Source organism: Corvus cornix, chromosome 4A (assembly GCF_000738735.6).
Source record: "Corvus cornix cornix isolate S_Up_H32 chromosome 4A, ASM73873v5, whole genome shotgun sequence".
NCBI lineage: Eukaryota > Metazoa > Chordata > Aves > Passeriformes > Corvidae > Corvus > Corvus cornix.
Window position 1 is genome coordinate 9,647,795 of NC_047058.1, and position 15,267 is coordinate 9,663,061.

A 15,267-nucleotide genomic window follows, 5' to 3' on the forward strand; every position below is an offset into this window, starting at 1 on the left:
TAAATGTTTACAAAAGTCACACAATTTTATTTAACTTTGGCAAAGTAATAAAAGGGTACATATGAGTCACAAACTTGACATTCTCATAAGAAATGAAAAATACAGTGCAGAATGTTGTAGTTACATTAAATGCTTAGTTTTACTCAAGCAGAACGAAAAAGGTAATTCAACAGAAAATACCACCAGTAATTTTTTAAATGTGAAAATGTACTTGTCCTTTTATAGTGAATTTAAAGCAGCAACGTAATTTTTGCTTAAATATTCCTTAGAAAAAAAAGAGAATTCGGGTAATTTCCTAAGGTTAGTATTTTTCAACTCAAAACCAATGACACAATTTTCTCCTAATTGTTTCTCTGCCACTAGGTTATGTTCTCTTCAGGATGTTCAGTCCTGTCCTGTGGTGTCCCCTAGTCCTTCTAGCCCTATTTAGTTGACAGGCACAAATGGTACAGTGTTTGTCAGAAGTGGGACAGGACTGTTAGCTTTTATTTCAAAGATACAGCAATAAAATGTTTTCTGATGCTAAATTAACGTGCCCTTCTGATTCTAGTTTTGTGGGGAGTTTTGTCAAGATAAGTACTGTCGGTTTTGAAATTGCCCATGATCTCTTTATCAAGATTTAATTCAATAAAATGTAATATAAAATGGAGGATGCCCCAGTATATAAATTTATTTCCAGTATGCAAATTCATAGGAGCTGCACTTCAACATTCTATAGTAAAACAAAATGCCACCAGGATATGTTCTACATACACTACTGCTTTAAATCCCATGAGTTGCATTCCTTTCTCCAGCTGTTTATTTTCCCTTCTTACTGGAGAAAAGTCATGCTTGCTTCTGGATAAGGTGTCATCCTTTAATGAACTAATATACTGATTAGTATTTGACAGTGGAAATGATAAAATTAACACATAGTCTAGCCTAAAGGCTTTGCAAATGCATAGGATTAAAAACAGCATTATAAAGTGTGGGTGTACTTTGAAAAGTGAGATCAGAGACTTCAGTGTTTGTTTTCCATGTTGACAGCATTTTAATTTTTTTTTATAGATTAAAAGTAGATGCCACAGTTTAAAATCCAACTGTACTTTGCCCCAGCGCACCAGCATGTATTCCATTTTGATTCTGAAAGCCAGACAGAAGTTTTAGGTACCTTTTTGTCTGCATCAGTTGCAAGTAAAGGTAGGCAACTGAGGATTAGAGTCAACAAACTGATGCCAAGGAAACTGTATCTTTAGGAAATAAGGAGAAAAATGTCAATGTTGTTTTTATCCCTGAAATAAGCAGTTGAGAACATTCAGGTTGAGCAGCTCAGATCCAAACACTGTCATCTGAAATCACTTCTTGGAGTAGAACCACACTTTGGAGGTCAGTGTGTCACATATCAAAGCTGACCTTTTGTTGTGCAGGATGCATGCAAAATCTGCTGGAATCTAGATCAATCAGCACAGTCATCAGCTGAAGATTAAATGAAAGTCACAACAGTAATTGCAAATTCCTCAGTTTCATCCTATATTACAGGGTGTTGAATTTCATCCATGTGAGACTTACATCTTGGAGAACTAGCAGTGGATATTCCTTACGTGCAGCCCATAATACAACTACTAAAACAGTGCTTATTCAGGGTGCTGATTCAGTCCATTAAAAAAGTTAAAAGTACAAGCTTAAAAAGAAATTCCTAACCAAAGAAAAAGTAAACAAACAAATAAATAACATTTTCACTGCACTGTTTCAGTGACTTGTAGACAGTTCCTGATGCTCTTTATAGGAATACAAGGACAGTTTAGGCAGTGCAACCACCCAAACTGTTTGACTTCAGCATTACTTACACAGAATTCAGAGAGAGACTACTCAACTTCATCTTTTATCTTAAGAAGCAACCTGAAATAAAAACAGCTTTCCCCCCCTCAAAAAAGCAATATTCTGATTATTTTGCTACACATACATGAGACTATCCTACGATGTTATCCTTTTCAATAGGGCTACATTTTGAGGCACTCTCATAGTTCCCCCCAAATTTTTTCCAGCGTGTTGGGCCAACTAGTGATGTGAGCTAGGTCCTGTGTCCTCCCACCCAAAATCCCAGCAGCTGGAGCCCAAAGGCCAAACAAAACCAGTGTCAAGTCATGCTGTCTGCAAGCACCCTCACCTCAAACAGATTGATAATCTCTAGCAACTATTGATCTTGGCTGCCCTTACTTCAGCTTGGCACAAGATGGAGTAAGGCAGACCAGAATCTGTCATTTGTGTTGGATCACTTTATTAAAAATCAAGGACTACATGAAGCAATGAGGGTGAAATTTAGGTCACCTGCTACTCACTGACTCATTACAACATCAGAAGTCTGTCCCCTTTGTCACAGACCATCATTAAACTTCTGAAATAAGTCTCGCAAGAAAGGACAGTCCAGTCTAATATTTCTATTTGCACTTATCTTCTGTATTCTCCTGCTCCCTCCCACAGTAAAATATAAATACAAAATGTTCACAATTATTTCAATGGCAAATATTTCTTTTTCTTCTTTCCCACATTCCTTATGGTGTGTAAGGTGGTGGCTTTTCAAAAGGTGGGAAATACGGCGGTGAATAACGAGGCGGCGCATTAGAGGCCCACATATAGCTGGGAGATGGGGACAGGGACTGGGGGTCATCGGAGAGGCCAGAAGGAGTGGAGGCTGGAAACACGCTGGAATGCTGCAGGGAGACAGCAAAGGCTGTAATGTAACCACTTCCTAATGGAAATGACTTTATCAAAATGACATTTCATTACCAAATGTTCAAAGTTAACATTTCAAGGTTCACCTCTGCGAATCATGTACATACAAATACCACTTCAGATAACTTGTTGCATTTAAGGCAAGCACAGCCTGTAAGTAACAGTGTTGCAAAATGAGGCTCCTTAGATCCAAAATTGAAGATATTTTAAAAAAATTCTCATCACTTCTGTGTGCCTGCTGCATTTCACAAAGACTGGATAACTGAAAACTGATGAGTTTCTCTCAAATCTTGGGTTTCACACACCAGCCAGCAGCAAAAATGAACGGGCTGCTCCAAAAACCAGAGAACTGGGTCTGCCATTTTAGGCTTGTGTGTGAAAGCCAGGTTTTTGCAAGGCCCCAGGCTTCCCTAGGAATTCTGGTGTGTTGTTTTTCTCTTGTGAAAAATGTGTGGAATGAGTGGGAAGCATTCTTGCACCAGAGGGAGTGCATCCTTTGGAAGGGATTTGAGAGGTAAGGCTGGGCTTGCTCCGTGTGCTGTAGGATGGCACGGGAGAGGGGTCAGGGTGGTACAGTCACTGCTTGGAGTAGAGTAGGGCTCAAGGCAAGAGAGTCTCCACAGCCACAGGTTCAGCTAATGCTCCCATGCAGGCCCCAAGTTCCCTGGAAGATATGCAAGGCTCAGATTTGGAATTTCATTTGAAAGAGGGACTTGGCTATATTAAATTTAGATTACTTGAATTTATGCCCAGCTTTTGTGCCAGCTTTTGTGCCAGCTCCTAAGCCAACACCTGTGCTCACAGCAGTGAGACCCAGAGACTTTGATCCGTCCGGCTGAGCTCTAAGTGTTAGCAGAGCCCAGCAGTACTTCCAGTTAAAAAGCAGGGAAGTCACTCCTGCTGAGCTCTCTGCAGGTACTGGGGCTGCCACACTGACAAACCCTGGGTCAGACAGTGCTTAGAACCGCTGAAAAAAGGACTTTGCAGCAGAGCTGGGTTTGGCATGCACTGAAGTGGGCATTTTTGTAACTGCAGGAAGTTACACAACACCAGTGACTGTCCCAGGTTTCATTAATCTCAAAAATGAGTCAAAAATCTGTATAAATACACCCTAGAAGTTCTGACATAAGTGTTCAATTATATTTAGGAGCCCTGACAACAGTATTGTCTAGTGGCACTAGCAGCAGATCCAGGAAAGTTTAGATTCATGTTACCTCTAATGTATGGCTCACATGAGGGACATGGTGTCTATTACAGAGCACACCCCTTAGTTGATGTCCAAGTTCTTAAACTCTTGTTAATAAAAAAAAAGTCTCCAGTCCTGGTGGTTGTGCAATGTGTTCATTAACATCACCCCTGTGCTAACATTCACCTGACAGAAGAGCTGAGGAGGAAATGTCCTCATCTGCTTCAACAAGTGAAAGCTGATGTTGACAGCAAGGTTCACATGAAATCACCATTTCCAACAGCAGAGCTCTGTAGCTCAAAGAGGAAGGAATGCATTACAGCAGAGGTGATATTTGCAGGGACCCCTCTTAGGCCAGCTGAAGCATGTGGAAAATAACCACAAAAAAATAGCTTTTCAGGCGTCATGTGTCTTCAAGAGCTCAAATAGCTTGTTTCCAAAAGCTCATCTATTTCTCTCAGACACAGTAGCTGGCCTAATAAAATCTAGGACCTGAACACTGGCTTTGCCTCTCTCCTCAGAACACTGCAGTGCCAGAGGCAGTGCCTATTTTTAATATGATCTCTACTAGCAAGTGATGGGAAGGCAGGCAGGCAGCAGGTCCTCTTGCATTCACTTCAAGGACAGCTTTCAGGAACATACTGCCTTAGTAAGAGAGTACTGCCAAGGACCAGTGCCTAGGAGGAAAAATGTGGTATTTTCTGCAGGAACAAGAAAATTAAACTGTGCGAATGACAGGAAGACAAGCTCCCAGAGTCCTCTAGACTGGCTGGATTTAATGTTGCTGCTAAACAAGAAAACAACCGGTAATGTTGCCCACCTGAAAGTCATAAGCGGAGTATGGAGGCAGGTGAGGAGTGCTGTGGTAGTAGGAGTTGTAAGATGTCACTTGTGGCCTGGAGTAGTAGGTCACTGAAGGGTGTGCATTTTCAACTGTGCAGTTCAGTGTAGGGAGGGAAGGAGTCTATCAAAACAAAAAGAAGAGTGTATGAGGCTGCAAATGCAGTCATGGAAAGCTGACAGCTGAATGAAAGCAGAAATGATTTAAAGGAGCACTGTGTGTCTTTAGACTTCAACTCTTTTGAATTAGCAACTGGCAATCCAGTTCCCTCTCAGGCAGCAGCTAAGTTCCAAGGTAATTTCATTCCACAGCCACTTATTGTTTCCTCTCAGATTCCATAGAACAAGCTGGCAGTAACCCAGTGCACACCAGTACTCACACAAAACAGATTTCCATCTTCACAAGTAGAAGAAATTATTCAATAATTCCAATTACTCTGTTATTTGGTGCATGTTGTGAATTGCTGTTCATTTCTATACATTTTTGCAGAGGTTTACAGGCTCTCTGCTGTGGATCAAATCTCAAAGGGCTATGATGCACAGTTGGGAATGTGTCTCCTGTTTTATTTGTGAAGATATTGGTGAGTCTGAAAAGAGTTCAGAGTTCTGAAATAAGATACCCTTAGTGCAGGGCCCAAGATTTCTTTGTAAGAAAAACATATAGCCAGGACAACAAATGCTCTTTTCTGTGTGTCTCTTTTTTGTATTATTCCAAATGAGTCACAAGAGACTGAAAAAGGCCCAAATGTATCTGTTGAACATTCAGTTCTACCCATTCATTTGTGCCATTTAGAACAAAACTGTATGGAAGGTAACAGGCAGCCTGGTTAAGTGAGGGGTGTTTCAAAGCTCACATTGTTAGAACAGCATTTTCTTCATTATCTGAAGTTTGGTTTTGATCCCCAGTTCATCCTCTCAGGTTCTGCACCATGAAGAAATTAGATGGAGAGTTTCAGCCTAACACAGCTGCTTAAACAGTCTGTAAAGCTCAGACTGCTACTATAAAATCAACAATTAATGAGCAACCACCACACATTTCCTTGTAGAATGTGAACGTTATGAAAAGGAAGATCAATTTTCAAGAAAGAGCTTATTTTTAATCATTCTGGCATTGCCAATGCCTCTGTGAAGGTTCCTTTTGAAAATACAATCTTCCAATCCTGTTAATCTTTTCTAACTGTGCTCAGCTGATGACAACAAGATCAGAAAAGCGAATCACTTCTGCTTTTTCATTCTCGTTATTTCTTGCCCTTCTTTCCACCCTGACTGAAGTAATGCATAGATCATTTGCATTGAAATACCAATAGTTCTCATGATTATTTTTAAAGGCAATTTACCTGATTTGTTTTCTTTAATGCATAGAGAAATTGATATCCTCTTACCATGTCTTTAAAGCCTCCAAGTATTGCTGCTGTAATGATCCCTAGGAATAGCCCGACTATGTTCAGAATTGTTGCCGACCAGAGCAAGTGGTAAAGGTGGATAATGTCCTGGCAGCTGCTGACATCAATGTATTCATAGTAACCTCCAGAAATCTCTACTCTGCTAGATTAGGAAAAAAACAACAGTAATGATAAAAAAAATGCACTACATATCATAAAACCTAAGCAGTTTTTACTGCTGGACAGTAAAATGCATTCTGCAATTCAGTGATAACCTGGACCTTACTACTGAGGGAGTGGGGATAAAGCCTCCTAGATTCCATGCTTGTGGCATCCAAGATCTCCCTGCACGAAGGGCTTGCTGTGTTCTGAAACAAATGACTTGGTGTCTGAACCTGCCAGTTATTTCTTTCATCTGAAATCTCCACAGAGGTCCTGGAAGCTTACCAAGGACAAACCGGTCTTGGAATTACTCTGGGAAATCAGTCTGTGCCGGAGGATCAGCAGCTGCCCCCAGGCAGTGCTGGCTGCTCCTCACAGCCACAGAGCAGCCGGGTGGGATGGGCACAGGACAGCACAGCTCCTGCCTGGCTCCGCAGCGTACGGCCACAAAGCAGGTCCAGCTCCATGCCCTGCTCCAGCTGCTGGCCCCTCACAGCTCTACAGCGGCCTGGGCTGCCTGGAACCCTGGCACCTCGTCTTTCTGCTCACATTTTGAACCTTTTCCACATGCAGAAAAGAGACAGAGAAAACTCGGTCAAATCTGGTTAGGTCATTACTTTGTAAAAGGAAAAGCAACTCCTGCAACATGTGGGCTGAAGTCTTGCAGCAGAATTCTCCAGGAATGACTTCTCTCTGACTGCTGGGTGGGGAACAGGCTGGCCTTCAGCACAACTTACCAGATGTAGTGGCCTATAGCAAATACCCCTTCAGAAAACATATTTATCAGGGACAAACAGTACCAAGAGCTTTTGAATGACTTAGCTCATACACAGGGTTAGGCTCAAAGTGCATGAGAGCTTTGAGGAAAGCGGGAAGAAGCAGCTCATATTTAAGGTCAAGAAGCAGGAGATCCAGGTTCAGCTCCCCAGCAGACTCCACAAGGCCTGCAGGAAACTGCCCCCTTTCACAAGAGTCACCCTTCTTTGCTCATTACTCAATTTCACCTTCTTTACCCTTTTATTCCCACATTTCATTTTAGCAGGCTACTGCAGGAGACATTGCAACGAGAAGATGGGGATTTCAAGCAGAATCGAGGCAGAGCATAACCACAGGTTACAAAAACCTGTGCGTTGGCTGGCACGACCTCTGTGTAACCTGAGCTCTCACTGTGACCCTCTAACAATAAAACCTGTATGTGCTGTTTGTAAGTGCTCGTTCCTATGGAGATGTGTGAGAGCACAGCTCTCTCAGTGACCCTTGGTGCACCATAGAGAACATCCCACGTAGTTCAGAATGTCCTTATCAACGGGAAGGGGCTTGCCCCATGCTGCCAAAGCCAGGGTTCCCAGCATCAGGAGGAACGCAAGATTGCTGTCACTTTTTCCATGATTTCCATCCTTTACATGTGCAGTAACCGGTCTTGAGTGTCCATGCCTCTTTTACTGAGATACCAAAAGAACCAGAACCTCCTCAGTGCAGGATGTTTTTGTGGTACTAAGCAAGATTAAAATAGCAACAACTGATATCTTTTATCAGAGAGGAGAAAACGGGTCAGGGGCAGGTCCCAGAACCAGGACTGGGGAAAAAAAAACCAAAAAACCAACAAAAGCAGAAGAAAAATTAGTACAGAAAAGTTTCAAGCTTTTGTATTCCAATCAGTTCTCTGTGTCCTGCTCTCTTCAGCTAGTAAAAAGGGACTATGTTCTGTGAACTGCTCAAGGAAACCATGAGCTTCACCCCTCTGTCACACACACAAAGTCCTACAGAGACCAGGGATCACACTTTCCAGCACAGGGAAACACCCACCCTCTCCCAGCCGCAGCTTTCCTCAGCCACAGTCAGTGATTTAAGTGGGGGCCAGCCCAACTAAGTACTGTGAGAAACGCTAAGCCTGAAACAGCCCTAGGCAAGAGCCAGCAGTAAAAAAATCAATTTATTAATTGCTTGCTGACACACATTGGACACTCCACAAAGTATAAGCAGTGCATGCTGTAAATTAAGCTGGCTTAGGCACAGTAGCCAGATCTCAGTGGTGTGATCACTCTGCAGTGGTTCTCGGTTAGTAACCACCTGACTCACTGCACAGTGCTGGTTCACCTTCCAAGCCTGTGTGACCATGAAAGACATTCACTGGGCAGAGAGGACACTGGTTTATGAACACACAGATGGCACTAGCCTGTGAACTCTCCTCCCTGTCAGCAGGGTGGGGAATGGAATGGTGGTAAGGTGAGGAAGAACAGTGTCCCAGTTTTTTGCATCTTCAATATTCTAAAAGAAAAAAAAACAACCAGTGGCAACAGAGAAGGAAGGTGTTAAGACAAGCAACACTCAATAGGTGGAAAACCTGAGGAGGACACCAAGCATGAAAGTAATGGAAACTCCTGTGCTCTTCCATTTTTCCAGCTGGGCTGGCCCAGAGCATGCTCACCCATAGCTGGGATAGCCTTGCTGCATTTCACACCCACCTTTACTTGGTTAGCTTTTGTCTAGGACTCCTTGTTGCTAACAAACACAGCTTAAGGTGCCTTCCCACAACAACTGTCATTAACCAATACTATCCTGCAAACAAGCTGCAAGCTATTGCACACGAGCATGACCACTGCTCGCCCTTCCCATGGCCAGGAGTGGCATTTTTGGCTTACTTCCCACAGTTGTACAGGTCACAGCAGAAGCAGGTATTGGTTTTTATTTTCGGTGTGCAGGGGGCACGGCGCTGTGGGTGACAGACCGCCTGTGTGAATACAGAAAAAAATTACATAAAGCACAGAATGACACTGTTATAAACATATATTATAATATTGGCTTCTTGCAAAGTATAAAGGTAGGTATTATATAATGTTAGAAATGCTTTTTGCTGTGTGGATGTAGTTTTCTCTCTTTTTAGCAAGAATGTTAGCAAGTGTGAGCAAGTAAGATAACCTCCAAGCGAGCAGAGGATGAGGCCCAAGGAGCTGCTAATCAACACTTTGTCCGGGGAACAAAAGGGCCCAAAGGCTGCTCCGCCCGGAGAACGGGCGGCCAGGAGGGTCCGAGAGCCGCTATCACCGCTCTGCCCGGGGGGCAAAGAGGCCAAAGCTGCAATCAGCCCTGACTGTCTGGAGAATTAAGAGATCCACCCCACCATCGACTCTTACCTAGCGGGCCCAACCCCAAGAATCAAAAGAAATAAAACCACAAGACCGAAGACTATGCATGCTCTAAAAAGGAGGAACCAAGGAGTGGCCATGCAGAACAGCTCCGGGAAAAGTTTTAATAGGAATAGAGAACAGACAGTAAAAATGGTATAAAAAGGACTCACCTCGAGCATCAGTGTGCTCTTGGCAGAGCGCCACGGCAGCCGGCCGTTACCACTTTGTTTTATTTTATGTGTCTCTTATTGTCTTTATATTAAACCCTTTAAATTCTCACAGGAGAGTGAACCTCGTTTTTCACAGACACAATCCCCAAACACAGTTTCTGCTGCTGTTTGGCCTGCTCTACATGTAGATTTCTCAGTGATCTCCACATTAGCCTCAGGCAGATTTTTCTTTCCTTATCTTGCTCCTACAAAGTCCTCCATTACTGGAACAGAGATGGACTAGTCTAGAACAGACCAGTGTTTCCTTTCACTGTGGGGAACTCACAGACAAGCACATGCCTGCAGAGGAAGGAGGTTTTGCAACTCTCACAAACAGCCAGGGCATTGTTGAACTAATGCACCTCATTCCATAGCAAGAGAGAGAGAGCAGAGAGTTGTCAATAGCATGATCCAAACTGAGTCAAGATTCCCACAGTGGTGCAGAACTGACCAAAGTGGTTAATTGTCTGCCTGTGGGTGGTAACACATATGGAAAGTCTTTGGCCTGCAAAGAGAGTGGACCACATCCATGCCCCTGTGCAGTACCTTGCACCCTCAAGCAGGCATTCTAATTTGGTATATAGTGGTTATTCAAAATTACCTAGGGACTTGTGAGGAAAGCTCTGAGAGCCAATCAGTGCTCAGCAAAGGCAGACAAAGATGTCCATACACACTACCAGTATGTGGTAGGATCATCCATCCCCAAGAGGCTTCTCTTTGGAGAAGACAATAAGAGAGGTGCAGAGGCTGGTACTTGTTGCTCATGTACACAGAAATTACCACTGTCTGAAATCTTAACCCACCACCCTGCTCCTATAATGAATGCACAGCTGAAGGTATAGAGAAACTGGTGAATTTTCCTGTCCTAGGTCCCCTTCTCTCCATCTGTTCCTTCACTAATGAGGCAGTACATGGAGGAACTCACCTCCCAAGTCCTGTTCCACTCAGCATCCTGTTCCCACCCCAGACCCAGCCTCCCACCCCCTCTTCACTTTGCAGACCTCTGGGATACTGGAGCAGCCACCTGGCAGCAGGTTCCTCCACCTGCACCAAGAAGCTGGTCCCTTCACAGGACACTGCTCTCACCTCGGGTGGGGTCGTACTCTTGGAGTAGTACTGACATCGCCCTGCGTACAGCGGCCTCAGATCCTGCCAGAGAAAAAGCACCAGGCTTAGCCCTGCAGCAAAGCCAAAATCACCCAAAGGGTCTGGGGAAACGGACCAGGCTTTAGAGAGACCCTTATCTCACACCAGCACCTCAAGACAGCAACGGCTCTGCAGCCCCCACCCCAGCCCCCTGAGCCCTGGGTGATGTTTAACCCTGGTTCTTGGAGGCATGAAATTGTTACAGCCAGCATGGGAGGTGCAGTCTCTTAAGCTGGGCTCTTTGGATGATGGTGGCCATCCTGAACTGAAGGATTTATTCCTCATCCTGCGAGACACATCCCAGATCTGCCTGACCTGTTTCTGAGGGCTCTTCTTGCTGAATCATAGCAATTTTTCGTTAATTGTTGGCAAATTTGTCTTTGCTGTGCTCTTCTGTGTCTTGTGGGAAAGCTCTGGAGGATCATCAACGTTCCAGCCTGCAAATATGCATTAATGCCTCCCTTTGGGGCAGCTTGATCTCCAAGGCAAAACCTCAGGGAAAGCAATGCCAGAGGTGTATCCACATCCGTGAGCCCTTCCCAGGAGCAGCCAGACTGGCTCTCCAGGTGTCTGATCCAAAGCTCGGGGTGGCACAGCAGTGGCAGCAGCTCGCACCAGGAAGAATGCTATGTGCTGGTGTGGCAGAAGCACATCTCCAGCAAGCTGATGACATTTTTGGACAGTCAGGTGGTAAAGAGAGGCCAAAAGCCCATCTGTTCACCAAGAAGCAGAAACCAAAGCCTTTGTCATCACAACTGCTCAGCTCTGGTTGCCTCAGACACGCAGGCACCCCAGGAGCCAGCTGGGAGGAGTTGCCAGCTCATGCCACAACCCAACCCATGAGGTCACACCCTTGCAAAAGGGGTCAGAGATGGCCCAGACTTGCTGGTTTTGTCCAGACAGATGGACGGACACCCATCACACAACTGAGCAGAGCTGATCTTTGCTCTGTCAGCAAATCCTGTCATCCAGCCACCTTTCCGCCTCTGGAATACTCAGGGGCAGGAAAGAAGAGCCAGCTTCACAAGGAGCATAACTAGCCAGCTGACACAGGGAGTTTCCATTTCATGGGTAATTCTGACCTTCTGAAATTCCTTTCTGTTCTGATAAAAATGAACTCTAAATCTATCTTTTTAGTCCATTTTTGCCAAAAAATTCAAAAAAAGTCATCAAACTGCAGAGTTGGAGGACAAAAAAATCTGTTTTCAGTTAGAAATTTCAATCAAAAAGCTGAAATGGAATTGTGTCTTTTTATTTCTCTACTAATAACTAAAGCTTCTGCACATCCCACTGTACTAGTGATTGGTCATGACAGCAGTAGCTCATAATTTTTTTAAGTCACCAAATGGAAACAGAACCTACTGCAAATGTTTTCTGTTTTTACTGTAATGCTGCAGTGAGCTTTTTATCAAATTGCTTCATTCTACTACAGCATCCAGTGATTCACTCTGCATTAAGAACTACCTCTGCCTACATTTAAAACAAAATAGACATTACTGCTCATATTTTGTCCCTTGGCAATAGTTGTAATTCACATTACATCTTAAGTGTTCTGATACTCAGTAAACACATAGAGCCAAAAAAAAAAACCCAAAGCAAAGCTTTAAGATCTTAGTGCTTTTCACTAATTTAAAAATATTTTTTAAAAAATGATAACATTTTTCTAAAGCTTATGATTAAAAGCAGCATTCAGCACATGATATATATTTACAGGGTTTGATGCGGCCTGATACAGGACTGCAGACACCATCACTGGTTTTCTTAGAGCAAAAGCATTGCAGGACCTTTGTTTTCCTGGAAGCACTTACTATGTGTCTGGCAGCAAAGACACCGTCTACTATGGCACAGCAGAATGCAGCGATGACACCAAAGCTGATGAAGACGATCGATGCAACCAGCTGAGAAAGGAAAACAAAGCAAAATATCATCTGCCTCTCCACAACCAAGTGATTAGTGCCCTCTCCACAAGGATACATAAACCACAGTCAAAAAGCCCTCAAGCGATCAATGACCCGAATGTTTGCCCAGGCTGCACAGACTGGTCTCACTGAAGGCAGTGGGGCTGTGTGTCCGCTCTGGCAGAGTGGCAGGAGTAGGAGCATTGTGCCAGACTGGTTCTCTGGGGACTTGATACAGTAATGCAGGTTTTTCCATGACTCCAATAGGCTAAACTTGGGCTGAGAATACACCTCCTCTTCTGGCTGCTGCTGTCTGTAACTCTCCCCTGGAGAGAAAGGAGAGAATTTCTTCTCTCCTCACCCCAGAGTGCTGTGGGGAGCTGCTCCTGTGGACACTTACTGAGCTGTGAGGATGCAGGAGACTGCAGTATGTGAACCTCTCCGCTGGGACTGCGTCTTCAGGGAACAACACTTGGATGTACGCACAAGCACAAAGCCATGAGACCAGAAGGCAGCTGACCAGCCGATGCCATCGATGCTGTACACCCTCACGGCAGCCTGGCTGGGCTCCTCGGTGCCAGGCTGTGGCAAGCACAGTCCATCCAGCCTCCCACTGGCTTGGGGGAGCTGCAAGGAGAGAGATTTCCCTCCACCTGCAGCTTGAGAAGGGCAGTCAGACAGGTGCGATCCTCTTCTACTGGCCCCATCCTGCCCACTCTTAAAATTAGGGTGAAAGCATTCAGCAGGTAAACCAGAAATAACCTCTGATCCAGGTATGAGAAACAGTGTCTATTCCCACTATGCCACTTCAAACACCACCTCTGCCAAAGAGCCAGTGCTGACACAGCCCCTCTCACACCTGAACTCAGCTCAGCTGCTGCCAGTGGGCTCCTGACCAGCTCCTCACACACAGAGCTCCCAACACTGATCCCAATCTCCTTGGCCAAAGCACACTGGAGATATCAGCACGGCTGCAGAGGGAGGGCAAGTGCAGCATTCAGACACATTGACAAAAGGCAGCTTGGGGAACAGCTTTCGATATTACTTCAAATATACTGACATACATTATTTCAGTATGTTTACAGTGTTTCAGTGTAAAGAACTGGAAGCTCCCTGGTGGTTTTCCAACTCTGGTGATCACAACCTTCAAGTGTCAGTTGCTGGCAGCTGTTAAAAACTGTTTCTCCACAAGTACAAAGGTGACTCTGGTCATGGGGGAGCTGTGAGCAGTAGTAAAAATCACTACAGCACAAATACAAAACGAACAGTTAGCCCAGCCAGCACTGACAGGTGTCTCAGTTCTGACATGGGGATGTTTGTTTTAAAGATCCAGGTACTAAGTTTGCTTGAAAACCTTGGTTCCTGCCACTGCACAAGGCTCCAGTTTTCAGAAATACAAGCCAAACCCCTTGACAAATACAATCCAGAAGGATCCTATGTGTGTTTTTAAAGTACCTGAGGATTTTTAGGTTAATCACACTGGTGTTATCTACATCTCTCTAAGCGAAAACAGACTTTGTTCCAGTAACCTCCATGTACAGACCAGATCAGCTTGAACAATGACTGGAGATGCCAGAGGGCTCACCTGGGACAGTGGAAATGGCCCCTGTACAATTGCTTACTTAAAAATGAGAGAAAATAAAATGGATTTCTAGATGAGGCAAGTATTAAAGGCATAGACATTAAACCTGCAGCAGCAAAGACAGCAGGCTGTGAAATGATCTCAGTGACCACATGAACATGTTATGATCACAACAAGCTGTTACTGGAATATTAGATGCTGCGCCACAAAGTACTTGCAGATGGCAGCAGGTTACAAGTTTTCCTGGACCAGATCCTACACTGACCCTGTTTCTGTCAGCTGTAAACTCCTGCATTTCTTCCCCACTCAGCCCCACCCTTTCCATGTCTGGGTCCCAACTCACACTATCCACTACAAAGTCACACTGTCTCACTACCAAACCAGTGAAACCACACAAGGGGAGAAAAGCCCAGTCTTGGTGAAAGAAACGGGATTTATGGGTCAGGTAATTTTGTAGCAAGTTTAGTTTTTCTCAGTACTGTCCTTTTGTTTCATACAACGTGAAAGAGGATATTCTCCCTAAATAGCATGAGCCTTAGAGATGGGAAGTAAGCCAAACACTAAATATATACAATTAGGGAATTTGTCGGTCATCTCTGCTTGCAGATAGGAACTGCTAATATGGTGGTTTAAAATAAACACAAGGTTAATGATACTTGCCTAACAGCCCTACCAAGAAATAAGTATCTGATGCTAGAAATGGGTTTGCTCACTTTATTTACATAGTTTTCTCCCTCTCAGATGTAGAAAGAAAAGCCTGGAAACCAAACACTGAGAATTTATGATAGAGAAAAAAAAATCAAACACCAAATAGAAACATACAAATTAATTTTAAAAATCCCAGTTTTCAACTTGCCAACAAGATTTTTGATTTGGCGTTGATAATACTGTTACTGTAGCAAGCAGAAGTCCCTCTCTAGAGCTGTGTGATATTATTGATTGACCTTCACTCACGTAACTCCAGATGAAGTCATTCACACTGAGTAGCATTCGGACAACAAAAGACAAACTGGGTTTGGATA

General features: G+C 44.1%; 1 protein-coding gene across 4 annotated transcripts in view; it reads right to left on the bottom strand.

The window, feature by feature from the left end:
- TMEM255A (transmembrane protein 255A) overlaps positions 1-15,267 on the bottom strand; it is a 25,843-nt gene continuing 10,576 nt past the window's right edge. The window contains exons 3-9 of one of the 4 annotated variants that reach the window (XM_039572318.1): positions 13,064-13,290; positions 12,574-12,663; positions 10,706-10,768; positions 8,925-9,013; positions 6,121-6,280; positions 4,719-4,862; positions 1-2,690 (exon numbers count right to left, since the gene is read on the bottom strand). In XM_039572318.1, coding sequence (XP_039428252.1) covers positions 2,532-2,690; positions 4,719-4,862; positions 6,121-6,280; positions 8,925-9,013; positions 10,706-10,768; positions 12,574-12,663; positions 13,064-13,290 — 932 coding nt within the window. In that variant the 3' untranslated portion in view covers positions 1-2,531. Of the gene's footprint in view, positions 2,691-4,718; positions 4,863-6,120; positions 6,284-8,924; positions 9,014-10,705; positions 10,769-12,573; positions 12,664-13,063; positions 13,291-15,267 lie in introns of all 4 variants that reach the window. The other 3 variants (XM_039572317.1, XM_039572320.1, XM_039572319.1) reach the window with 3 other exon arrangements.